Source organism: Acanthaster planci, linkage group LG04 (genome assembly GCF_054643075.1).
Source record: "Acanthaster planci isolate LZ-2023a linkage group LG04, COTS_SCS, whole genome shotgun sequence".
Classification (NCBI taxonomy): Eukaryota; Metazoa; Echinodermata; class Asteroidea; order Valvatida; family Acanthasteridae; genus Acanthaster; species Acanthaster planci.
This window is the reverse complement of record NC_141780.1, coordinates 16,384,895-16,410,529: the sequence shown is the minus strand read 5'-3', so window position 1 is coordinate 16,410,529 and position 25,635 is coordinate 16,384,895. Positions and strand designations below refer to the sequence as shown.

At 40.6% G+C, this 25,635-nt stretch overlaps 2 protein-coding genes and 1 long non-coding RNA gene across 3 annotated transcripts; 2 read left to right on the top strand and 1 right to left on the bottom strand.

The window, feature by feature from the left end:
• Window positions 1-1,511: 1,511 nt before the first annotated feature.
• LOC110974119 (CMP-N-acetylneuraminate-poly-alpha-2,8-sialyltransferase-like) lies at window positions 1,512-16,330 on the top strand. Its single transcript, XM_022225493.2, has 3 exons — window positions 1,512-1,993; window positions 13,736-14,347; window positions 14,552-16,330. The coding sequence occupies exons 1-3, from the start codon at window positions 1,641-1,643 to the stop codon at window positions 14,847-14,849; spliced, it is 1,263 nt and encodes a 420-aa protein (XP_022081185.2). The 5' UTR covers window positions 1,512-1,640; the 3' UTR covers window positions 14,850-16,330.
• LOC110974120 (uncharacterized) lies at window positions 10,026-13,723 on the bottom strand. Its single transcript, XR_002597551.2, has 3 exons — window positions 13,077-13,723; window positions 12,196-12,358; window positions 10,026-11,502 (listed from the first exon to the last, which is right to left on the bottom strand). It is a non-coding gene; the product is annotated as an uncharacterized LOC110974120 (long non-coding RNA).
• Window positions 16,331-20,519: 4,189 nt separating the features above from the next.
• On the top strand, window positions 20,520-24,514 carry LOC110974121 (alpha-2,8-sialyltransferase 8B-like). Its single transcript, XM_022225494.2, has 3 exons — window positions 20,520-20,886; window positions 21,654-22,277; window positions 23,431-24,514. Exons 1-3 carry the CDS (start codon window positions 20,702-20,704, stop codon window positions 23,747-23,749), a joined length of 1,128 nt encoding a protein of 375 aa, XP_022081186.2. The 5' UTR covers window positions 20,520-20,701; the 3' UTR covers window positions 23,750-24,514.
• Window positions 24,515-25,635: the final 1,121 nt, after the last annotated feature.

Sequence of the window (25,635 nt, the reverse complement as noted above, 5' to 3'; positions counted from 1 at the left end):
CACTACCACGCAAAGCCACTTACGCACTTGTGTAGGCCCTATACGGCATATATGTACACCACACACTGTGTTGGTTAAAAACCAATCAAGGAAATCTTAACTTGGCGCTGAGAAGTAAGATACAAGAACGATCCTCTGGCACAAAAACATCGAAAAGTAGGAAAAGGATGTCAATAAGGCTGCTTTATTTATTTGTTCTTAAAAATTAATCTTTTTCAGTTGTGTCTAAATTGAACGTACATGTATATACATTGGGATTATATCTGTCATTGGTTCGGTTACTGTCAGCCAACGAATTTGGCTTGGAAAACCTATTATGTTTTTCCGAAGGAAAGTACTGACAACGGCGGCACAACTCTCAGGGAGGGGGGAGGCAGTTGTGATACCATCAGGCATCAGCCAATAGGCTTCCCATTTTAGGACCTGCAAATCGTACGGGATGGGCATGCTCGCCTGTCGTAAAAGGGGGGGGGGCGGTTCCACCGCTTTGCGTAATGAGACTTTTCTCTGTATAGTTCTGCAGGCAGCCGCAGTGCCCGTCCGAGGCTTATGATCCTCAACGTTTCCAATTTGGCAGAAGTGGTATTTTTGCCCCCATCATGATAAGCAAATATTCAGTCGGGAGAGCAGCTCATGTACACTCAAGCAGAAACAAGGTTGTTGCTTGGTGACCTTTCTCACTCCGCCCTGTAGGTTTGTGTCTCCTCAAAATTTTGTTACCTCAAAATGTGTAATGCTCCATTTTTTAAAGGAAGTCGTATTTTCTGTTCGTATTTGGTGGAGGTTTCAGTTATTCATCCGCTGCACAGGACCTACTTTTTAGGGTTAATGCTCGGACAGGATACAATTGTGATCCCGTCGTTATTAACCCTCCTCCCAAATCCACATTCCCTTCTACTGGCATTTAAATTAATCAGAGGGTGTCCCCAAGTGCCTACAAATAAAAAAAAAACCGAAAAAAAGGTCAGAGTACGGTCACGGTACCCTTTTTCCAGTCAAAGGGGAAGGGGTCCTACCACAATCAACAAAAATTTGGCACACCCCCCCAAAGCAGTGAAACTACTCAGACAGCTGTCTAGACTGCTCAAAGACACATCACAGAGACCGACCGTTGATATAAGACAGGCCCAGGCTTGCCCAGGCACTTGGTTTGTCAATAACCATTATCGGCACGTGGCTTAGATATTTACATACAATCCCCATGGGACTTGGCTGGAGGCAGGCTCTGGAAAAGAATTGCTCAGCTCCGGGGAAGTCCCCATGTTAAAGGTGACTAAACTAGACTGTTCAGCATCTACAGAGAGACAAATTAACAGGAGGTTTTTGCATTTGGCCGAAATTTTTTTTTAATTACGTAATTAGAAAAAATTGGATCCCCATGGGAGCAACTCCGCTCTACGTCAGGTTAAAAAAAATGCCTCGATAGCTGCTTGAGAATGTTACTAACCGGGTGATTTACCCTTCAAAAGCACGCCCTCTCTTGTTCCGCTCAAAAATTGTTCCGAGCAAAAATTCTACTGTGAGGTACAAAGAGCCCATCCTCTTGTTAAACAGGACGCACACTCGACTCATTGATTGAGTTATCACTGCACGAACTGGCAAAACGGGAGCTTCACCGATCTTACCGGAAACGTTAAAAAATGGACGATCACAAGGGTCCACGACCAAATCCTTTCACCGCGAGATTTGCAGAGAGACGCTTGAAACGCAAACCATCGAACACGAAATGGCTGCTGCTTCTAGCGACGCTGTTTGCCTTTAGCGCTACCACGATACTTTGCAGTTACTGTTTCCGTCTTCGTAAGCATGGTACACCGATAGCCTTGTATCAGAGCCATATTGCAGGAGGGGCCGCAACGACAGAAGTCATCACTACCACCAATGACGGGAGACGGAGGGACGATGGAACAGTAAAGTTTGCACCTTCAACCCCGAAAGCCAAGGAAGATAAACCCGCGCAGGTTTCCATTCACTGCAAGATGGTGTGCAGCAAGTAAGTTCAACTTAACTCTAACCTGAAACCCATCCATCGACCCAAGCAGTGATCCCAACGCATATTGGTTTACTCCCAAAAGAGCCGGGGGAGGAATCCGCTCCACCTAACCTTTTTCCCGATATCGCTGCTGTACAATTTTTTTTAAGGAATTGGAGCCTTTGGTAGTTATTAGAGTAACTCTTTGCAGTCATTTTGACACTTATCGGACATAGGCCTACATGTGCAGCGCGCATTTTGTCGAGATGGTTCAGCCGAAATGTATACTTTTTTCCTCTGCGATGTTCAATGGACGCAGGTTGGCACGCATGTAACCTTGAACTTCAAATGAAACGGTTTCTTCAAAAGATTCCAAAATATATAAGCTAAGCACAGTCTGGTTCTTAGGGAGGGTAGAATCTACCCCCCCCCCGATGTGAGGTGGCCAAAATTACCTTGCTCTTTTGGGGTTAAAGCACCGGTGTTTAGTCTTTGGGAGAGACAAAAACGCACATCTTAGTCATTGGCGTAACTTAAAATTCATTGTCCCCTTAGAATTTATTAAGGGGACACCTTGGGATGCATAAAACAAATAAAACTGGATTTGAACATAGGCCTATAGGTTGTAAGTTACAAGATATCAGATGGATGCCAACCTGTTGTGAGCTTTTGGAGAGTTTATTTGGGGGAAAGGGCTGTCTGTGCTTTTGTAAACTATAGTGCATGTTAACTGCTAATTTGCGGCCAAATTTCTTCTTTCCTGCGAATTTAAATTTGAACACACTTCCAGATCAATGTTCAGTTAACTAATCTAAAAAGATCAATTTAGTCTAAATGTAAAAAGGCATACCATTGCACCCTCCAATCAGGCTACAGAGGCTTTTCACGTGATCAAACATAACGGCAACGGCATTTTGGGAGGCGGGCCATGTTCCATGGAGGCGCGTACATTTCTGAATCGGGGTATTTCCACGCTACAGAAACTCCGGTGTTAAAAATAACACCGATGGTATAAAATTTTACTCTTTACTGATGTTCATTTTGGGCAAGGCTTTTGGTGTTAAATAACACCAATTTTTTGGTGTTTGACTTAACCAACAAATGTGGGAGTAAAATAATTCCAAAATGGTGTTTATTTTGGGCAAGGAATGTGGTGTTAGGTAACACTGTTATTTAGCATTACGAGAAACCACACTTGTACTGTGTTAATTTTAATACCCCGAATGGTGTCACCCCATCTCTATAGTGGTCACAATAGTTTTGCTTTGGTGTGACACAATACCTAGAAATTCAAGAAATTATACAAGGAGTTTGAATCTCAAATGACAAAACTATTGACAATTGATTGCATTTTTATTGCTGAGTAGGGGACAGTGTGGTTACACACTAAAAAATAAATACCCAACGTTGCGTAAAATCTTACTCTTTGTGGTGGTGAAAAGGGAACATGGTCGTTTGCGGCGTAAAGCGCTGTAGGTAACACGGGTTGCGTCAAGTTTTACTCAACATCTGAGTAAAGCGTTTACCCAATAATGACGTCAAATTTCGTACGTAATTTCATAGTGTCAAAACTGTACCCCACAAATGAGTAGCCATATTCTCTTGACGCTACAGCTGATCCAACGTCACTTGTGTGTATACTGAAACCAAAATGTTGGGTCAATACTGAAACATGAATTTTTGCAGCACATAATGGACAGTCAGAATATGTATTCAATCACAAATTTCTTTACGTTTATTCACAAAAATCAGCTTGAAAGCACTAGTCTTAAAAACAAAATGGGCCTCAACAGGCCCATTTTAAAAGTATGTTAATGTAAGCAAGGTTTAATACGTTTGAAGCATAAACCAAATTTACATATAATAGACAGGTTATAGCCGAAACAATATATATTGAAAAAAGGAGTTAGCCCATATTTTGTCCGTTTAGAAAAGGTTATATGTTTTTCTTTTTGAACTTATTATTTTGTGGATATAAAAGGCTGAACAGTGGAAAGGGAAAACACTTATTTATTTACGTTTTATTTACATCAAAACCTTTCACACTCACTTTTTATATCTAATTGATTCAGTTCTGTTTTTGTTTTCATTTTGAACTTAATTATTTTGTGTACAAAAAGGCTTGACGGTATTGAGGGAAAAGACTCCAATAAAATGTCATTTACACCCAAACTTTTCTCATCTCAATTTTTATGTCAACGTTGATTTGTTTATTTTGAAATTAATTATTTTGTCGACTAAAAGATTTGAAAATATGGAAGGAAAATACTTGTTTAAGTGCTCATCACATCCAAGCTCTTTATTGTTCGTTTTTCCAAGTCCACACAACTCAGTGTTGATTTTTCTTCATTTTAAACTGACTCATGTGGTGCACATGAGAGGGTCAAACTACAACTGAAAAAAAAAACCAAAATGACATTTACATCAAAGTTTTTCGAACCTCAATTTTCAGTCCACTTCACTCATTGTTTGTATTTGTTCATGTCAACTTAATTATTTCTAGAACAAAAAGTCTGAATATTATAAAGTGAAAACACTGGAACCTTATTAGGTATTGGCCACTAGTCTTTGAATATTAATACAGCATGCATGAATATGTTTGGTTCATTTGGATTTGAGGGTAGGGTTAGTCAAATTAATAAACACTGACTTTTCCTTATAAGGCCGGTGGGCTGCCTCATGACCCATCCGGTCCAGCCCTGCTTTCCTCCCCAGGGCCTAGTGGTTCAACTAGTCATTCCTTAAGTGAGTCTCATTACTTGGAAAGCGGTTCTACTCTTGAAGGTCAATCCGTGCAACTTAAGTAGCAATACAACATGTGCTATTGTAACATGGTGATAGTACATTGTAGATTTTGGAGCGAAGGGGTGACCTGGTGGCGGATTCTTGTAGCGGCTAAGTTCAATCAAGGATTGGATACATCAACTGTGGCTCTCCTCTTAGTGATCACGAAGGCCTGTCCATGTTTTTAAAAGTCCCTCCCCCCGAACAAGTACAAATGGCTGACTTCTTGTAGATCCTGTCTAGACAGTATCATTCCAAACTGACCCCCTCTTGGAAACGATTGGACAAGCAAGTACCCAAGCTGTTATTGCCTTGGGACAGATTGGTATCTTGATTGTTAATATTATGCACTTTCATATGGTAATGGGAGCAAAAGGCGGGCATATAGTCCTCATTCCTGGATAGAGAAAATATTTTTTCATCTGAATTCAACAGCAATACAGCTAAAAAAGGTCCACTCGTACCTATCCTGGGACAGAATAAAATGCCATCCTATGTGCATTGCAGAAGGTCTATAAACAAAGCATGGTGCAAAATGTTTATTTTGGGTAAATGATTAACAACATTCTCGCAGATTTCTTACAGATTTGTTTGTGAGTGAATGCCATCGTTAAAGTCACTGTCAAAACTGTTCTTGAATTACCGTCGGCCGCACAGGCTATACCACAACTTGGAGGAATTAAGTCCTGAAAATGTGTGCGACAGAAACAGGTCATGGTACAAAATTGATATCCTGTTTTTCAATGAAGACTGTAAATCACCAAAGAGTTGCAATGATTTGAGAAGATTGCAAAGAAAGTGCTCAGTGCAACCAAACACACATGCCAATACAGTGCCTGGGTAATTACATTTTGATTAGCTGTGTGTTTCCATGCACGCATACAATTTACAGAGATTTAAGGCATTTGTTTCAGGCAGCGTATTTCCACTTCGCTATTTCCCTTCATAAAATATTTTAAATTGCATCTTCCCTACTACATGTTTTTTAATAGTCTTTGAAGATTTGCACTAATTGCTAGCCAACCAACATAGTATCAAAATTAAAATGTAGCTAACAGCCTCCTTTATCTTAAGACAATGATCAGACCTAAAATTATGATGAACGAATCTTTGAATTTAACAAGACTAAAAAAAATTACCCATCTTTCCAAATTTTTCAATTGTCAATGGTGTGGGTGTGAAGTGGAAAAAGTAGAGATCAGCTGATTCGAAGCACAGTTACATGCCTGGTTTTCCTTTTCATTTTTCATCATCTAACACAGTAAACTTACGTAGCCCTTTCCATGTGGATCCCCTAAACATGGACATGCATTCACGATGGATTGAACCATATCAGTCTTCATGTCGGAGCTTGGCCTGATGAAAGAGAAAAAAGGTTTTGTAATGATATGAATGTTAAATATTAGCAGTAACTACAAGCGTAGAATTAAAGTTTACATCCCAATCATTGCCGGTTCCACAAATGAGTTTGGATTGTGGTATATTATGTATATATTGTGAATATTTCTGGATGAAAAGCTTTTCATACATGTTACTCTTGGAGGCATGGAAAACTCTTGACTGTTTCTGCTTGCAGAGCCTGGCAGTCAAAGATAAATGACACCGTGGAGGAAGGAAAGACACGGACATGTGCTGTGCTGTTGGCCAAAGGTTGTACATGATCGATAAAAAGAATATTTCTTTTTCATATGAACATGACTCACTGAAACAAAGTCGTGGAAAGACAATCGTTACATTCAAACCGGGGAATGGGGAACTCCAGATCCAACTTTATCAGCAGATCAGCAACTGTCATTCTGCCAAGGAAATCGCCCCAATTCCACTATAAGTCGATCGACGCGACCACTGCACTCAGCAAGAGAGTGAACTCACGCGGTGGTTGTCTCAGCAACATTTAGCAGTGTTTGGCATCATTTTACTCAATTCGAGGAACTGTGTACTCGTTTAAAAGCATATCCTCATTTTGTTTACCACTTTGTTAGGTAAACTTGACCTAGGTTTGGGGGGAAATGTGTTTTCATACACCTTTCTAGCGTCAACAACGGACATTTTTAGTAGTGCAACATCAACAGCTCCAATTTACCGTTTTAGGGGTACCGGCAGAATCACCGCTGATGATCACACCTGTTGATTAATTTGAAATTGACAATGAGAGGCTGTTAATAAGATTACTGTGTGCTCTGACAACAATATAATTTTTTTTTTCAATTTTTGAAACGAAAAGTATAAAAGTATTTGTAGGGTATATTCAAGCGGTTTAAATCTTTCGGCAGCTTTATTAATCTAGGAACATGAATATTCATATAGTACTTGACCTTACACCTACAGTAAATTATACCAAGAATTAGCATGAGAACCACCCTATTGAATATTGGAGTACGGCTGTGCTGTGTTAAACCTTGCACAGAGCAATACCAGTTAACCAAATATTCTGTCTTATTTCTGTTCTAAATATACAGAAAAGAGATTAAACAAATCTTATTTTTAAAATAACTTTGGCAATACTCTCAATTCAAACATGTCACACAACCACTCTCCACTGGAACTACTCGAAAGAACACGTCTCGGAGAGACATGCTAGGTAGCACCCCCTGTTGGTTTCTTTGGGTGAGGAGGGCTGCTTTTAGTGTCTGGTTCACTGGAGTTTATTGCCAGGGTAACGTCACTTGCAGTTCTAGGGTCACAACCTATAGAGCTGGGAATTGCAAGTAAAACCTACTTTAAAGAATGGACTATTACAGACAAGTTACCGGTAAATGCACACTGTCCTATGTACATTTACCACAGTGTTAGGGTCCTGGGCTTATAAACTTGTAGTGTAGGCCTTTAAAAAGCAATTCATGATGAAATCATTGTATTTTTCTAAAAAGAGTCCCATCCAAGGATACAATTTGGCAAACTATCCAAGAAAGGTATGAAAGTTGCTGTTTCCAATGTTCCCCCTTTTAAAAAAAGGGTGGGCATGAAAATCTACTGCTACAGTGCTTTTTGGCAGAATGTGCAGTAAAGGGTATCATTGAAAGATGCTGTTACAGACATAAATCAGGTTTAAGTACGTGTATGTACATGTATAGTTGGCCCTCAAGTGGGAAAATTGGGTACAAGGCATGTCAACCAAAAAATTAAGCCTACTGTAGTATGGAATTACTATAGGCCAAAATGTAATTTGTGTTTGGTTATTTAGATAATTTGTTATATATATTTAGATAACTTTTAGCTCGGATGGAGTCTTTTGACAGGCCAGGCTGTGTGTCTGTCACGCGTATATAAGCAATACTCATGCGCGCATCAGCGTAATTTGTGCAGGGCATGCACCAGGCATGTCTTGACGGAGTGAACTTTTTGAAGGACGATTCAAGTCTGAAGAACATCAACTTTTAAGACACCAAGTTCCACTTCTTCTACAAAGTTGCCCTTGAACTCCCTGAGATTTCTCCAACTCCCGCAATGGGCATCTTAATTCACACAATTTCATCATCCATTTATCGGATTGTAAAGGTTGAATGACAACCAAGGCAAGGTACCAAGCACGCAGGCACATAACGTTTCACGAGAAATATCTAGAGCGGCTCGCATTCCATAATTTTATATCAACCAATCAGAAGGCTTCTTTTCAAAGACGCATGCTCTGTAAGACAACTTTAACACCATTTGCATGTAACACCGGTTCTTCTTTTAAATTTCAATGCCTAAGGAATTTTATTACCCCTCCGTGACACCAAAATCCATTCCAAAAGAATTTTAAGAAAGATTGGTATTAGAAATTTAACATTGGATGTATTGGCAATTTCATATCCGCAAGAACGTCGGCCATTTCCACACACATTTCTGTGGAATTGAAAAGTGACCGTCAAAAATCACGTGACTGAAAATCGTCTATTGAAGTTGTACGTCCATTGACATTGACAACGCATCGGTGCCTGACATCTTTGCATTTGAATCCGCCTGTAATGTGAGCTTTTCCTGCAATTCACAATTTTGTTGTGTTTTTACAAATTTGTTCATTTCGTTTCCAATAAGTACAGTATATGAGGGCGTTAAAGTTGGTTGCTGCGCAAGCTGATTGATCCATCTGCTTCAGTAGTGCAGGGACCATTAGAAATTATACCGGTACAAAACTCTTGTGAGGCTCCGAAACACATGGTTGGTTAATTAAATCACGGTTCTGCGTGGTTGTTTTAAAGTGCTATACACTATAGAAGCAGGGCTATACCTGGATCTTGCCGAATACAGATAATCTTAGCCCAAGGCCTAGGCCTATTTAATCAAGTTTTAGATCGGTCGCGAGAAAATATTCAAGATCTGTATAAACCTTATACATTTTTGGTAGACACTCATCTTTGGCATGTCGTTTCAAGTTTTTGTTTCCTTAAGTAAAATGATACCAGTAGCAGAACTGGGACTTCCCAACAACTAAAATGTACTCAATAGCACTCACAAGGGAGAACAAACCCCCCTAAATATGTAGTTCTGAGGTATGATTCTGTAGGAATGTAATACATAATGTACACCTGTATCATTGCCTCTTATAGTATCATATGGTTTCAGCACCCCCCCTTTCAAATTTCCATGGCAAGGTAAGTCATCCCTCCACAATTCCCCCCCCCACTTCCGGCACACAATGTTACGCCATTTTTTGAAAAGAAGGAGTTAAGTCGCCTTTCCATATATGTTGTTTGGGTGCGTTGAGTATGCGATGCGTTTCTCTTTAACAGACACAAACATCGACCTATTAACATTACACACGTGTGCGTTTCATTCAGCCGTCAAAATCGCCCCGGTAACGATTTTGCCGGATACGCAACTCTTGGCGCAAGTGTTGATGCGCATACTCTGTAAAAAAAACCTGTATTTTTACAGCATTTTCCTGGCAGTTTGGCCGCCATTACCTTCCCGTTTTATTACGGGAAACTGTATTTTTACGACCGGGATGTGAAATACAGTGTCGAACGAACTGTAAAATCATGGCCTCGCTGCTGTAATTTTACAAATGGGCCAAGTAAAAATACAGTAGCTCCAAAGTAACATTTTGTAGATCGACGTGTAAAATGACAGCTTTTAATGTATAATTTCATGGGAAAAGTCGTGTAAAATCACACCCTTTGTATTAAAACGTAGGTTTCCATTGAGACATCCGTCAAATTACATCCCACTACTGTGAACTCAACGTAAGAATCCCGTGCAACAACAGGTATTTTCCTGTATTTTTATCAACATTTTCATTAAATTAAGGCCCAAATGCAGTGATTTAATCGTAAAATTGGTGCAAACTGTGCTGTAAAAATACTGCCTTGTACACATGCTGATAAACTAAGTTAAAAAAAGTACTCCTGCTTGAATAAAACACAAATCACAACTTTTTTGCTACACACGAACATTTCTGATCTTTAATGCAGCCATGAAAACTCCAAAAACAATTTACCAAAACATCAAACATCATAACCCAGCTACCAATGGCTACCAAGTGACACGATCATCAAAGCAGCTTATCAAAAAGTAAGAGCAGCAGAGCATGTTTACTCATTTGGAAAAGTATACAACTTTGTTGCTACACACGAACATTTCTGATCTTAAATGCAGCTATGAAAACCCCAAAAACAACTTACTAAAAACATCAACCATCACAACCAAGCTGCTGAAGTGACATGATAATCAAAGCAGCTTATCGAACAGGGAATGTAGTAGAGCATGTTTACTTATGTGGATAAGTATACAACTTTGATGCTAAACAAGAACATTTCTTTTTTTAATGCAGCCATGAAACCTCCAAAAACAATTTACAAAAACATGAAACTTCATAACCACGCTGCTGAAGTGACATGATAATCAAAGCAGCTTATCGAAAAAGGAATGTTTATAGAGCATATTTACTTATTTGAAAAACTGAGTGGTGTGCAAGCTAGTAAGTCGAGCAGCTGTCCTCACCTGGAACACCGAGAGTCGGTGTGCTTGCTATACAGGCCTAGGCTATAATCATGTACATGTGTGACAAGACGTATCCCATGGTGATATTGACCCTTAGTGTGAAAAGGCCATATTCGTACAGCCCTGTTTTTTTACCACTTTTAAAGTAGTTGGTGGGTTGATTATGTTTTGGAGAACTTGTATAGACCATGATTAGTAGGATAGCGCTCATCTGTGTACAGACCATTGTAACAACTGAGGTGCCAATTTGAGTCAGTCCACTAAGAGGCCGTCCATAAAGTACAAAGGCATGGACAGGGGTTGCGACAAATGCATACACCATTTGTATTGTATGTAACCCAACACTTGCTGGTAATAAGTTTTCATCATATCAGTTAACATTTCCATGAAATTGCTTACCTGGAACCGCCTTTGCACATCGAAAAGGTGTCACTTATTGGAGTTGATGAGCTTGAAAGTGCCAGAATGCAGAATGCAAAAATCAGCTGCATTTTGGCTAAATGCTAAGATAATCCTTACTAACCAACTACACATTTTTTTTCTATTTCGTTGGAAAACAACCATTAGGAATAAAATAAAAAAATTATCCCCAATGATTAAGTATAGGTTCATGCACTTGTGACCTAAGAATCTACTATAATCAAACAGCAGAAACAAGGCAAAGGTACCGGTGGTGGCAATGCTACAAAATAGGTGCTCACAAATCCCAATCGTTCTCCAAGTTCTTCATCGAGTTGGCAAGTATCAACACACCTGGATGCACCGAAGGTTTCTTTCTTCCCATTTTGGTTCCGGATGCGGGATTTAGGCCAACGAAGCACCTACAGAAATAAAAAAACATGTAATGTAAACAGTAGAACAGCGGTATATTCAATGTGCTAGATATTGCAATTATAATACATTTCGCAACAGTCACACACGTTTACCAGCTCAGGTTTTCATCCAAAGCTGGCCAGTTAATTTTAAAAAAGAAATGCCTGTAACAAATCCCCCTCGAAGGCCCCGTCGGAGAATAAGTCTATATTAACCCATTCATGCAGGCCAAATTGCACCCCAGCACTCCCGTGGGAGTTTTCGTTAGGTGCTACAGCAAGTGCGAATGAGCATCCACATGAATGGGCTGCTGTACACTTTCTGCTTAAATGCTGATGATTCAAGGCTGTTCTCATGTTTGGGTCGAACATGAAAATTGAAATTCTGTTATGAAGGGGTTGATTATCTGTAGATAGTATTCTACGGCATTTTACCACAAGGAGTTCCTTGCACAATAGTTGCAAACTGTTGTGCTACATCCCTGAACTGATGAGCAACAGTCTTTGGTCAAAGGGGTTTAACAGCACCTTAAAATTTACCTTTCTGCCCATATACATTTATTGGAGTTTAAAGGTAAAAGCCAAATGCAAGGAAAGTAATTATTTCGACAAATATTCTTGTACATGTACCTGGTATAAAGCTGGTAACATTTTAAGTCAACAGTTCTCTGAAAAGCCACATGGCAAGAACATTAGACTAACCTCTGAATGAACTCGAGGGCTCCTTCTGCTTTCTGTGGATACTTCAGGTTGAATGCATAGTAAGAGGAGAATCACATGCACACTGCTGATAGAGGATTTGTCAAGTCAGTTGCCAACACCTTACCAAAAGCAAGAGTAAACCTTGAAGCACAGAGTGGCTGTCCTGTGGTAATAATACAGATATGTATGTAGATAATTACAAAAATCAACAACGTAAGCAGCACTCATCGACAGACACTTGTTAGAGTCTTGTTCGGCATTTCTGCATTTGCTATTACTGTGTACATTGTAGATATGAATACAGTGCGTATTCAAAAAAGTAAACACCAAAGTTGTTTAGATTGTCAAGTTAATACATGTGGTTGTTTAAGTTTTTTCCAAGTTTGGGTTATTACTGCAAGCCAGGATGATCATTAAAATAAATCGACCTCATCGTATGTAATTATTTTTTTGTAGCCATTTAAAAAATAAGGTGTTTAAAACTCTTTGAGTTTTAACGAGCCATAGCAATTTTCCTACATTTTGACTATGAGTACGAAATGCAAACACATATATTACCTTAACTGGACCCTTTACCAGAGGTTAAACATCAGGAAATGCAATTGTGATGCCACTATTCTTTGGCAAATTTTTTAATCAGCATACTTTTTGTTCCACTTCTTTTGAAAATGGGTTTGAAAATTGAGGCTGAAATGCTCATTTAGTACAGGTACAATAATGCTGAAGGTTTACCTGTAGGTCAAGTTCTAAGTGAAATTCCCTTTTTCAAAAATAACTTTAAAGTCATTGGGAAATTTGCACCCTCAGTTAAATATTGGCTACACAATTTAACACTTGCATTTTGAAACTATTAAAAATCACAGTAAATTATTTTATCATACCATAAGCAACCAAACACGGATTCCCAGGCAGTCTCTCTGTATTGATGGGCCTTCCAAGGGTCTGCACAGACAGTATCATTAAAAAAATAAAACGTACAGCTGAAAAGTTTAATAAAGTCATTGAGCTATTGCAATTTTTTAATAAGAAATCCTGTAAAATGAATTAGTTACTGAGCCCTTGAATGTAATTTTTACACTGGTATGCCGGACCAGAATGGGACAGCAAAAACCAAACTAAATAAAACAGAGCACAAATAAATTAGAACACTATCAAACCGTTTTAGTGCGGTTTTAATGATGATATTTATTCAACAAATCCATGTACCCCAATGAAAAATACTGTAATCGGTTGAAAAAAGGTTAACAAATAGACGTGTTTTTACAGGGTCAAAGCACAAAACTATACTTTAACGGGACCAGTTCAGGTAAATTTTACAAGTACCGTAAATTTACGGCTGTTGCGTCAATAAATAAGTAAATATACGGCGTTCTGTTTATTAACGGTCAGCAGTGGGTAAAGTTACAAATAAAAGGGCGTAAAACGAGAAATACTGGAAATGGTTGTAATTTTAAGGCAAAGAAAACCTGTTATTTTACAGTATGTTTTAACAGTGTAGGGAAAGGCGTCATTATATATGATTTCCTGTGTTTTTTCCTAGTTCTTCGGGCGGTGTCTGCGTTCCATTGGATCTTGCCATCTTCGTCTACAAGGACGGTGTTCCGACGAAAAATATGACTTTTGATTTGCAAAACTACAATCCTGTTGTCAGTCTACCATGGAAGAACAACACTCGACAGACTGGAGTGCTTGAGGTAGAGTGGTGCAGCTTGGAGGAACACTTCCCCGGCGTAGAGCTCATCCCACGGCAGGGCAGCTGCGCTGTGGTCGGTAACAGTGGCATCTTAAACAACAGCAGCTGCGGGGATTTCATAGACTCGCACGACTTTGTCATTCGCGCCAATATGGGGCTGATTAAGGGCTTCGAGGTTGATGTTGGAAGGAAGGCAAATTTGAATGCTTTCAACCTAGCCTTGATGACTTTGTACGGCAATGCCATGGGAAGCAAAATAAATGATGAAAACAAAATGAGATTTCTCGACCACATTCGAATCTTAAAGGAGTCGATTCTGTGGTATCCGAAACAACTGTTTCAAAGAGGGGGCATATATGCGTCTGGAAGAAGGTATCAATCTATAATCGATGAAATAAGGAAGACTGGATTTTCTGGTATTCGATTTGCATTCAGCTGGACGCCTATCCACGTGGAAAGGTAATTAATGGAAACAACTTAAGCTCAAGGAGAAACTGCAATCGCTGGAAGTGTCCAGCGAGCGAACTTTCTAGTTCGATATTGCACCCCAGCTTTTCATAACTAAAGAAACTGCGACAGTTAGTTTTCAGGTTATATGCATATGATGTTCGTGCCGACTACATGATGTGATAACATTCCTTTTCCATTGCTTTTCCCGTGTAGGTCTATGGGTATACGGCTAACAGCCACGCTCGGTTTAGACATGTACGCAGTCGCTCGGACGTTCTGCTCCAACATCACCCTCTTCGGCTTCTATCCGTTCTACAAAGACCTAGAGGGCCGAGATATCAGGTACCATTATTTTGACGAGGTGAAATATAATTTTTCCCTCAAAAGGGGGCACGATTTTGGCAAGGAGTACACCAAGCTTCGGGAGCTCGAGAAACAAGGGAATCTAAAGTTGGTCGTTAGAGATTGCAAACCAAGAGCAAAAAGCCAGGAACCTTCTCATAAGTTGTGATCATCTCCCTATCATTGTGAACCTTGATGCCAGCAAAAATCCACGCCCAAATTCCTGAGTGGAGCTTTTTAACTTCAGAGCACATTCAGCCAAGGGAACTAGTGTTTGAATTGTAATGCATGCACCTTGTAGTCAAACTTTTTAAGAATTTTCCTCGGATTTTCAGATGTCACAATTGCGTAGCCATGCCATTAGCGGCAAAAACCGTATAGTGCCCCGGGTTATGGGTCGAAACAAAATCTACCCAAAGCGACTTCCAAAACTTGCCCTGTCCCTAACAGGCGAATTTGATCGTAGGTTGATCATGGACCATAAATTCTTTCTCTTTTTACTTTTTCATAGCTCACGTAATCCCAGGCCGGTGGATGGCAAAGTACAATTAGAGTCGCAATATATTTAAACAAAATAATCAAGGCAACGTACGTACAGATAAATAAATATAACTCCCTTGTCAGTGCTAGATGCAGAAATATTTTGGAGAAAGCATTGTCTTGCACGAATATTCTTGGAAATTGATCATGCATGTATATGAGCGTACAGAATAGATTTTATGCTTTTCATCCTTCACCTCAGTTTATGATTGCTGGATTTGGTGAGTTGTCTTTCTTTTAAATCAATTTGAGAATTTTGAATTTCTTTTGAGGATGAAGCCTTAACCGAAAAGTTTATGATTGGCTTTTATATTTTACTCCTGGTGTTCGGTGGATTGAAAGTATACAGGACGATATTATTATTAGCATTGTGTTATGGTGGGAACTTATGATATGCTTGTGTATGTTATTGTAGTTTTCTTTAACATTTTATGTGCCAGTCAAGAAACAAGACAAATTCAGTTTGCTGATATCAGGCAAAGTTAACTTGCCCAGAGACCAAACCAATCACCTATATAATTGGGGTTGGCCTTATGCAGTGGTCACTTGGTCTATGGATGGTTTGATCTCGGTTTATTGGAATCCCATGAGGACTCCACAACATACATAATTAATGCAAGCAGCAACCTTGGAAAAGTGTTATGAGCGTCGCAAATGTACATACAATGTGTGCGCTGATAATGGAAGATTGCCGCGGGCGTTGGGGACCATGGCTTCCCAAAAGAATTCATTTTGAAATTATGAGAAAAAGGGGTATTTCTATTCCCTCTCCCGCGAAGCCTATAAAAATTCCCCAATATAACCTCCCCTCTCAGAAAGGCAGCAAAAGGTTACATAAAAATCCCCCCCCCATTTTGGTTCTGGATCCACCCTTGTAATCTCTGCAAATAAAGAACGACTGAACACTTTTCCTGTTACCAATACAAGATCAGAAGGAATGATGATGCCGTGTAACGAGTTGAAGGTTTAAGAACATGTTGAATGCATAGAAGACGGTAATTCGAAAGTATTAGGTTTCATTCACCCTTGCTCAGTCTGTTTGCGATGTCCCCGAAACGAAAGAAATAAAACAGAATTGGGTTCATAATTTTAGTTTCATGAAATGAAAAATGTGTTCTTTGTGCTATTATTATTAATATAAATATCAACTTGTGAAAAAAGAGATGGCTTTATCCTCATATCCTAAATCCATTTGACTCAACATCGAGAGCGGCTTCCATCCAGAAGACTTAGTATATTCAAGTTGGCGCCGCCGATTCTACAGGCAGGGCATCATTGTGCGATTCCGTCCATACTTTGCCTGGTGCCCCTCTAGAGTCGCGTCAGAGGTGATGCCACAAAGTCGATTCTTCCAACGGCACTTTGCGCACATCTGCTTGACCACATTTTACCACATATCAGGCATACAAAATGGACTTATTCGTCACATTTTGACCTATGCACTTTCCACGAACATGGACAGCGGTTCGTGTAAGTTCACACTTCTGGCTTTCAGTAGGTCCCTATTTATACTTTACTGGAAAAGAAAGAAGAAAACAAACAAACAAACACCCCCCCCAAAAAAATAGGCATAAAATCCTACCCCGTGTTGAGCAGAAGTACCCGCTCGGTTGGAAGAGCTACGTTGGTGATGGGAAGTTACATTTTCCAAACTGAACATTTCATTTGAATCTGATGATGCGTTGAGGGATAATCTATATATAGGCTGCATTAAGTTAGACTAATGTTTTTGTTTATTCTATTAAATTGGATTTTCAAAATGCTTTCCAATTAGCCTACGCCCTTTAACCAGTGGCATAACTACGGGGTGGGCCATGAGGAAAAGTGCCCTCCCCCAGCAGATGCCCATACCTCCTGAGTGCCCCCCCCATTTGAAATCTTTGAATAATGTCTATTGTAATGCAGCTTATTTTCTTGTGGTGCCCCCTTGAAAATATGTGTGCACTCCCGAGTGGCCCCCTTCGGAAATTTATTCCTAGTTATATATTACGCCACTGCAGTTAACACCCTTTAACCGCACGCGATCACTGGATAGGCCTAATTCAGAATGAGGATAAGAGCGATCACTGGAAAGGCCTAATTCAGAATGAGGATAAGAGCGATCACTGGAAAGGCCTAATTCAGAATGAGGATAAGAGCGATCACTGGAAAGGCCTAATTCAGAATGAGGATAAGAACTGAGCAGCATTGAGTTATGCTCCTGAGGTCATCCTGCAACGGTTCAAAGAGGTTAATGTTGCAGATGTAAATGATAACAGCATCTTGTTACAAATTGACTGAAACGAACTGTACAGGTTCAACTGCAGTTGTTTTCTCTGAAAATAACTGGAGTTGAACTATACTACGAAACCGTTAACTCTATAACTGCACAATTAATCAACAAGCTTCATGTTTTATGGCTAGAAAGAAATTTGAAAGATGTACAAACCAAAGTAGTTAAGTGATAATTTGGGTATTGGAATTTAGGAGTGGCTGCAAGCACTTAGCGACATTACTCGGACACTCACGATAGAAGCGACATTAAATTGATTGTACACAGAGTACCGATGCATCGCGATGGCCCGTGTACAAACCAGAATGGACCAATAAGGAAACAGCGCCCATGGCTTGTGACTGCCAGAACGTAGCCAATAAGAGTGCACATGCTCACCTTGCTCCACGCCCACAGTGGCCTTCAAGATCCAGAATTACAAGCAAATAAACAGCGGGATGACCACAGGGTTTTACGAGCGCTGTGACAGCATGTGGTTTCATAATTTACCACTGCACTGACCCTCCAAGGCGGTGGCTGGGTTTGTCAAGCACCCGAATATTAAAACATAAAAGTCAGCAGTAGTAAGGAAAAAGGAAGAACAGTGCAGTGGGGAAAATTTGCAAACAGCCTGGTGAAAGTCGCAACAAAACGAAATAGAGTAGTGCACACTTATTAAATTGGCGTTAGGGCAACGATATTGAAAAATCAGCTCCCCGAGAATGCACGCCAATTTTTGAACTGGACAGTGTATTGTATGACGAAACTGAACCATTGCAAGCTAGGTATACTCTGTTGATTCATGGTTGATTCCACTGGGCGACTCAATATGAGAATCCAGAAAGACTGATAGAAATCATGTTGATTTAATATTTCGTTCTCTATTCGGAACATTTTCAGGAACATCTTTAGATGGCTTTCATTAGTCTTTTGTTTTTCATTCTGTTGAGTTATCTGAATATTATCAGTTGATCACCTACTGTACTGGTTTCCACTAGGCACGTGCTAGGCTAATTATACACATTTACATGTACTGTACAACTGTACAATCACAGTAAAAATTGTCCCGAAGACAGTGCTGAAATAATGAAGTCAATATGAACTGCTTTACCAAAATATCTCCGGTGTTTTTCACGTGTACGGGCTAATTTTTTTGTGAGGGTTCCATGGCCCCGTTTTGTCCTAGCCTGCCCATTGTATTCCTGTATGATTTTAATGGGGCTGGATCTGCCTGTCGTGAAGACCCACTTGGCTGTTTCCTTGACAGAGAATGGACCTATAGACTGATCTTTATGATGACGTTTACACTCTGTGTACATGCACAGTACATTTGTGCTTTCTTATGGTGCTCAGTGGACTGTGCCCCCCACGGGAGCGAACTTTTGAGAGCGAATTTGCGTGTGGGGACTCGGAGTATTCAGTATTGTCGAGTCAAAAGTGGCTCAAAAACGGAAAAGAGGTGTGCGCCAACGGAAAAGTGGGATGCGAGAAGGGAAAGGAGGGGGGGAAGAAAAAAGTGGGGCACAGGAGCGAATTGGCAGCGTGTGGAGCCTTCAGTTTTGTCAAGTCAAAAGCGGGGTGAGTAAAGGGAAAAGAGGGCTGTGTGAAGGGAAAAAAGGGATGCGAGAAGGGAAACGTTGGGTGCGAGAATGGAAAAGTGGCCGGGGTGCGCGAGAAGGGAAAATCGCGAGAAGGGGAAAGTGTGTGGGAGAAGGCAAAAGTGGAGCGTGAGAACGGAAAAGTGGGATTCGGGCACGAATTTGTAGTGTCTTGAGTCTTGTTAAATTAAAAGCGGGGTGCGGGTGACAAAATCTCCACTGCCATTCGAAGAGAGCTTGCAGGCTATGGGTCTGTTTTTACCGCCACCTCTCAAAGTGTGTTGATTAAAATATGTCATGTTTAAGTAATGCCGGTGCTCTCTGGTTTCTGTCGCTAGCCTCATCATGGAATGAAAAGGGAAATTCTCCAACAGTATTGCACGACGTCGATGAGTTAGGTTACTGGGACCATTACGTGAAGCACATCAAACTCCCCCAGCCGTCCTCCTTGCTCACCCAGATTCGCCTCCAGATTGGGCCGTGTATCTTTGAGAAAGAAAAGATTGGTCATCCATACCTCTTTTGGGCTATGAAGTTTCACGCCATTAAGAACCTGCGAGTTGTTGATGCAAGTGAGGCCTATCAGACAGGTTTGCTCCCCGTTTCTTCTTAACTTGCAAAGTCTGCGCCCTCAAGCCTTTGTGTACTTTCCTTTACGCTCATCGTCAATGCCAAACAAAAGTCTTCCTTCCCCCCAATGTGCACACTTGCCACTATGTTAGCGATTTCTTGTGAGTAGACTCCTTTTCTAAGAGTTCTGAAAGCCTTTGTCTGCCCATGTTCTCAAGTTGAGATCGGGCTTCGCGGGATATCTGAACGAGCTTGAGTGTCACGGAGGATAGAGCACATATGCCTCCCGGTGCAATTCTGCCCGTTTTGCTCAGGCTGACCAGCTTCTTCTTTGTTTATTTCTACCTCCTTGTCTTGAAGTTCATTATTTTCACCTCATCATCTTCATCACTCACTTAAACTCTGATCGCACGTTCGCCATCGACCCTAGCAATGGGAGGGAATCCTCCTATCACTAAGTATCAGAGACTGACCACACTGGCCTCTTACTCAAACAATTTTGCCTAACAATTTGTGTCTTTCTCTCTTCGTTCACAACACCCTCGCGATCTTGAAGTGGAGCTCCACCAAATAGAAGGGCAAGAAATGCCTCAATGGACAAAGCTTTCCTGTAATTGCCAGATTTGATAATATGGTTCTGAACATTAAGGTTTTGTTTAGCCAGAAACTTATGTTTTTCAACAGTGATTTCATCATTTACTCTTTTGGATAAATAGAAATGATGGACTTATAATATAAGGAAGCTTCGGTTTTTGTCCGGTGGGGAGAAACTCTGACATGTACATGTACACCCATGCACAAGATACACGCACGGCAGCCGCAGCATACAGGCCACGCACCTTGCACATGTGTACACAGACACACGGCCATCACTCCACGGTCCATGATTTATCTGTGTCGGAACACGATCGCGTCCGGCTATCTGCGCCGTGCCGCGGTTAACTGCACGCAGCGCATGCGCAGCCTAATATTACCCTTCAGCAACCCTAGGGCCAAAGGGCACACGGCGTGAGGTTCAAGCGAATTGCACAAGCGTGAGCTTGGCGAGCGTTTCGCCTCGCCATGCCGGCCGTCAGGAGATTCTGGAGGACGAAGCGCCGGCTTCTCGCAGCACTCTGCGTTTTATCCACGATAATTGCTTTGTGCTCTCTCTTTCCGAGAATGGCGGATATCATCGGCCTGACCGGTCGCACTACAGTGGAATGGCGACGAATGACCGCTCCTCAGTGCAAGTTTGTGTGTAGCCGGTAAGTTGGCCTGCCGTTGTGTGCCGTTTCGGGGGCTTAGATTAGAGTGTCTTCCCCTTCTCTGTCCAACCCTTTCATTTATTACACCAGGGCAAGGGTTTCAAGTGTTGGGAGTGACAATGTCGTTCGTTCTACAGAGTTTCTGACCCATAGACTATAGCACTGAAGTGACAAAGTCAAGAATACATGAGGTGAAGCAGACGACATTTTGCATAAAAATAGATAGACCTTTATTGTTCCGTGTATATGAATGCAGCTACACACAGTACACGCATACGTATTACCGTATCGCGTAGGTCATGGTCGCCCGACGGGCCGCACAAAGCACTTCTCAGAAATTTAAGGCAATTTTTATCTGTACACTTAGCTTGCGCCAATTGGCTCAGAACAAACTCACTTAAAATGGTTGAAAGGACTATTTTACAGGGTTCGTGCAATTTGAGATAATCATTAGTAGCCTAACATGTATGAAAATGTCGACTCAGTAGGCCAAAGTTTAAAGCAGAAAAACTCACCTTAAAACTAAATACCTAGAAAAACTTCATAGGGGTGACTTTTGCTCCAAAAGATGTTCCCATGTATGGAGATAGATTTGTAGCAATAAAGAATGAAGATCATTGGATTTTTTTCATCCTAGCATGCTTTACTGCATACGTCAAATGATATTAAACGAAACTTCAACAACTGCAAGCATGGCAGGATTGTTTGCGGGGGAGATAGAGTTATACCTGTACAGTTGAACAGGATCCATTTTCCAACCTCTATAGGTCTGTGGATGGTGTCTGCGTTCCACTAGATCTGGCCATCTTCGTCTACAAGAAAGACGTCCCGACAAAAAACATGACTTTTGACTTGCAAAACTTCAACCCCGTTGTCAGTATACCGCGGAAAAATAACGATACTGGAAAGATCGGAGTGCTTGAGGTAGAGCAGTGCAGCTTGGAGGAACACTTTCCCGGCGTAGAGCTCATCCCAAGGCAGGGCAGCTGCGCCGTGGTCGGCAACGGCGGCATCTTAAACAACAGCAGCTGCGGGGATTTCATAGACTCGCACGACTTTGTCATTCGCGCCAATATGGCAGAATTAAAACGCTTCGAAGTCGACGTTGGTCGCAGAACTAATCTAACCGTGTTCAACATGCAACTTTTAAACCAATATAGCCAGGCCATTTTTTACAGTCTGTTTCCCTGGCAACGCAGTGTTAGAGATCGATTCTTCGATCACATTCGTTCTTTGAATAAGTCGATAATCTGGTATCCGAAACTGCTGTTCCGAAACAAGAAAATGGAGAAAGCGGGAAGACAGTATCACACCATAATCGAAACTCTCAGGAAATTCGACTATTCGGACATTCGTTTCGCCTTCAGCTGGAAATCAATCAGTATAGAAAGGTAAGTATTATACATGTATACGGTGGCTCAGATTGGCCTTCACATCAGAGCAGTGACCCCCAATGGACTGTCCCAAACCTTGAAGATGACACGTCGACGTACAGTGTTGACAGAGCTTGCTGAACGGCTGTGAAATGATGTCAGGCGGTAATATCGATTTCACGCTATCAACGTGATTTTAATCGCCATCAAAATCTTTTTAGATCACTTTCGGTAGCTTCCATGGCTTCTCAGGGTCACAGGAACGTTTCACCCAATCAGACGGTCAGATCCCTTGGTTGTCTTTAATTTGACAACCCTCTTATTCCTGAGTTACGCTGCAAAACCTGCTGTATAAATTTAACCGCCTCGATACGACATCCACTTCATGACATTACCAGTCCAGTGCTGTCTCATTTGGATGCCGAGTGCTTCAATTTAACACCAATTTAACACTACACTTTTTGCAATGAGTGAGGGATAACAATATACCTTGTTGCTATTCGCCCGGAGCCACCTTTGTTTTTAAGCATGCCTTCCGCTTCGATTGGTCTTACTTCGCATAGTAGGCTGATTCATTTCGGAGATAATTCGTCGGTGTAATTTAACCTCCTGGTTGTTATCAGATGACTGTACCCAGTCAGATGTATAGTCCGCTGATAACACTGACCGTGTTAAATTACACCAATTTAACTCCACACTTATGTAGAGTTCTTCTCATGAAGTAGGCTACACGACAAAACCTGGAAAATCGATATTTTGTAGATCTTTATGCAGTTATTCCTGCCATTATACTATGATTAGAAGAATAATTATTTTGACAAAATTTCCGAGCAAAACGTTAATTTTTAATCATCGTAGACAAACAGTGAAAAAGGTTTTATTTGTGAATTAAATGTACCGCTTAATCAGGACAAATTTTCTTCAACTATGTGCTGATTAGCAATGAACAAAGCTAACATTTCATGACAACGCAAATTTGCCTAAATCCGTAAAGAGCTTTTTTTTTTCAAATACAATTATTTCGGAATGTCTGTGTTGCAGGTGTTGGAGCTTTTTATCTCTTCGTTTAAATACTGTTGAATTCTCGTGATTTGGCTGCAGTTTTTGCTCCTTTGTCACTCTGCCAGACTTCTCGGTAAACTTTGTCCCTTTCAATTTCTTCTACTCGCAGAGCTTATCGTCTAAGCAAATACGGCACGCTAGGATTCGACTCATTCGCAGCCGCTCGGACGTTCTGCTCCAACATCACCCTTTTCGGCTTCTACCCGTTCTACAAAGATCTGGAGGGCCGAGACGTCAAGTACCATTACTACGACGCTACGACCTACAACTTTGGCGGGAAAAAGGAGAACCACGATTTTCACGTGGAATACAGAATGTTACAGGACCTCGAAAAACAAGGACAGCTCAAACTGGTAGTAAGAGACTGCAAGCCCAGGAACCAGACATTATTAGAGAAGAAATTTCACCGCAGTCTCCATTTAACGTAGCTTTTGTTTGGTTACGGAACAGGCAAGCACAACGTTTCCTGTATTTCGTTAAGTTCGACAACTGTCGAGCAAACATCTAAAGGAAGTCATAAACATCCAAATCACGAGCAGATGCCTGCCTATGACCCGATACAGTCTGGTGCATAGGCACTGCTTGCTGTCAGATGTTGTTTGAAGCATGTCTAGTGCAACATACTCACTCAGCGGGAATTTCTACTTTGGAATTGATATGAGAGTCCTTCTGTTAATCTCAATTTTAATCTGGAATCGATGAGATGCAACAGAATGACATGTAGTAAGCAAGTATCAGGAATGCATTGGATTATAATAGCAAGTCCAACTGAGACATAATATCTTGACTGCACCAATTTTGTGGACAGTATTGCCAAATGTCATGAAAATTGGGAACACCAAAGATGTGCACTGAGTTATTCAGTAAAGTCTTTCGAAATGTTACATAAGGCACGTCGTGTTAGCAAGTACATGAGTTTTATCCCATTGAAGAAGCAGAGACACTGATCTTTAATCATCTTGATTTATCACTGAAATTTGCACAATCATTTTATTCATACCAAGAGTTTATGTGTATTTCAGCATATCAGGTAACTGGACTTAGCAAACTTTGTGTTTGATTAGAAAAACACAGCTCATTGATAAACTTAACCCCAGCAGTCAGCACTTGGTCTTTAGTCGATTTTAAAAAAGCCTACTTTAATTTTTTTTTAATCTGATTTTTTAAATTAAAAAAGGCGTGATTTTTATCAACCCTGCATAGACTTGTGTGTAATTTCAAGCAGTAGTGGAGTGCATGGCATGTCGTTCGTACATTGCATATAATACATTCTGGGAGATATCGAAGTTGGAGACGGGATCGTGAATGGTCACGTTCATTAGCATGAAAATTTACTCGGATCTTGAATGAAAAACTTAATCTTGTTCACAAATGTCGATCTTGCATGAGAAAAATAATCTTGCATGAAAACTTGAGTCTTGCGTGAAATTCTGTTTTTTTCCCCCCAAAATTGCATGAGAAAACGTAATGAAAAATGTAATCATGCATGAAATGTTGAGCCTTGCATGACAGATATTAGTCTGGCATAAGTTTCATTGTGTATGAAAACATTGTGTATGCAACATAAATCAGTCTTGGATGATTATCTTTTTGTCTGGAACTTCAGTGAGGGTTTTAATTTAATTCCGTTTTAGCGTTTCACACTATATGCAGTCCGAATCCATATTTAAGGCAGACTGATTCCCGTCGCACACGTAGTCTCCAGACGTCTTACAGATCTCCTCCGAACGGGTAGCCGGTAATGAAGCCAGCAGATCCTGCTGAGTGTATGTAAATGAGCAAACGATGCCTGCTCAGTGAAATGAACAAATCGAACAGGAGCTGATAGCATATTTTGCTTTTTCTTCTTCATTACCGGAAAAACACTTCACCAGAAATTGCTTGTTTATCTAAAATTTAACATAATAACCACAGATTTGAAATAAATTGCCGTAAACTTGCCGATTTATCTATGAAAATCCTTGAAAAGTGTATTACCTCACTGTGATCGACAGAGGCGTACAAAGGATAGGTACTTATTCGCTTTTAACGTGATTTTTGTAACAAAAACTAAAAAAAAAAGATTTTTAGCAGCCAAATTGACAAAGCTAATCGCGCACGTTAAACTGCAGCTAGGCCATTTTCCAATACTCAACTTCGTCTCCGTCTCAGACTGTGGGCCTGAAGCATTTAAATTACATTGGATTACTGTAATTTTTGGTTTTCTTGCATCTTATTTTATGTTCTGTGGCACTGTTAGACTGATTACTGCGCTTACAGCTTCAGCCAGAGCGAAAAACAGTTGAAGCCTGGGACGGAGCCGAATTGAGTATTG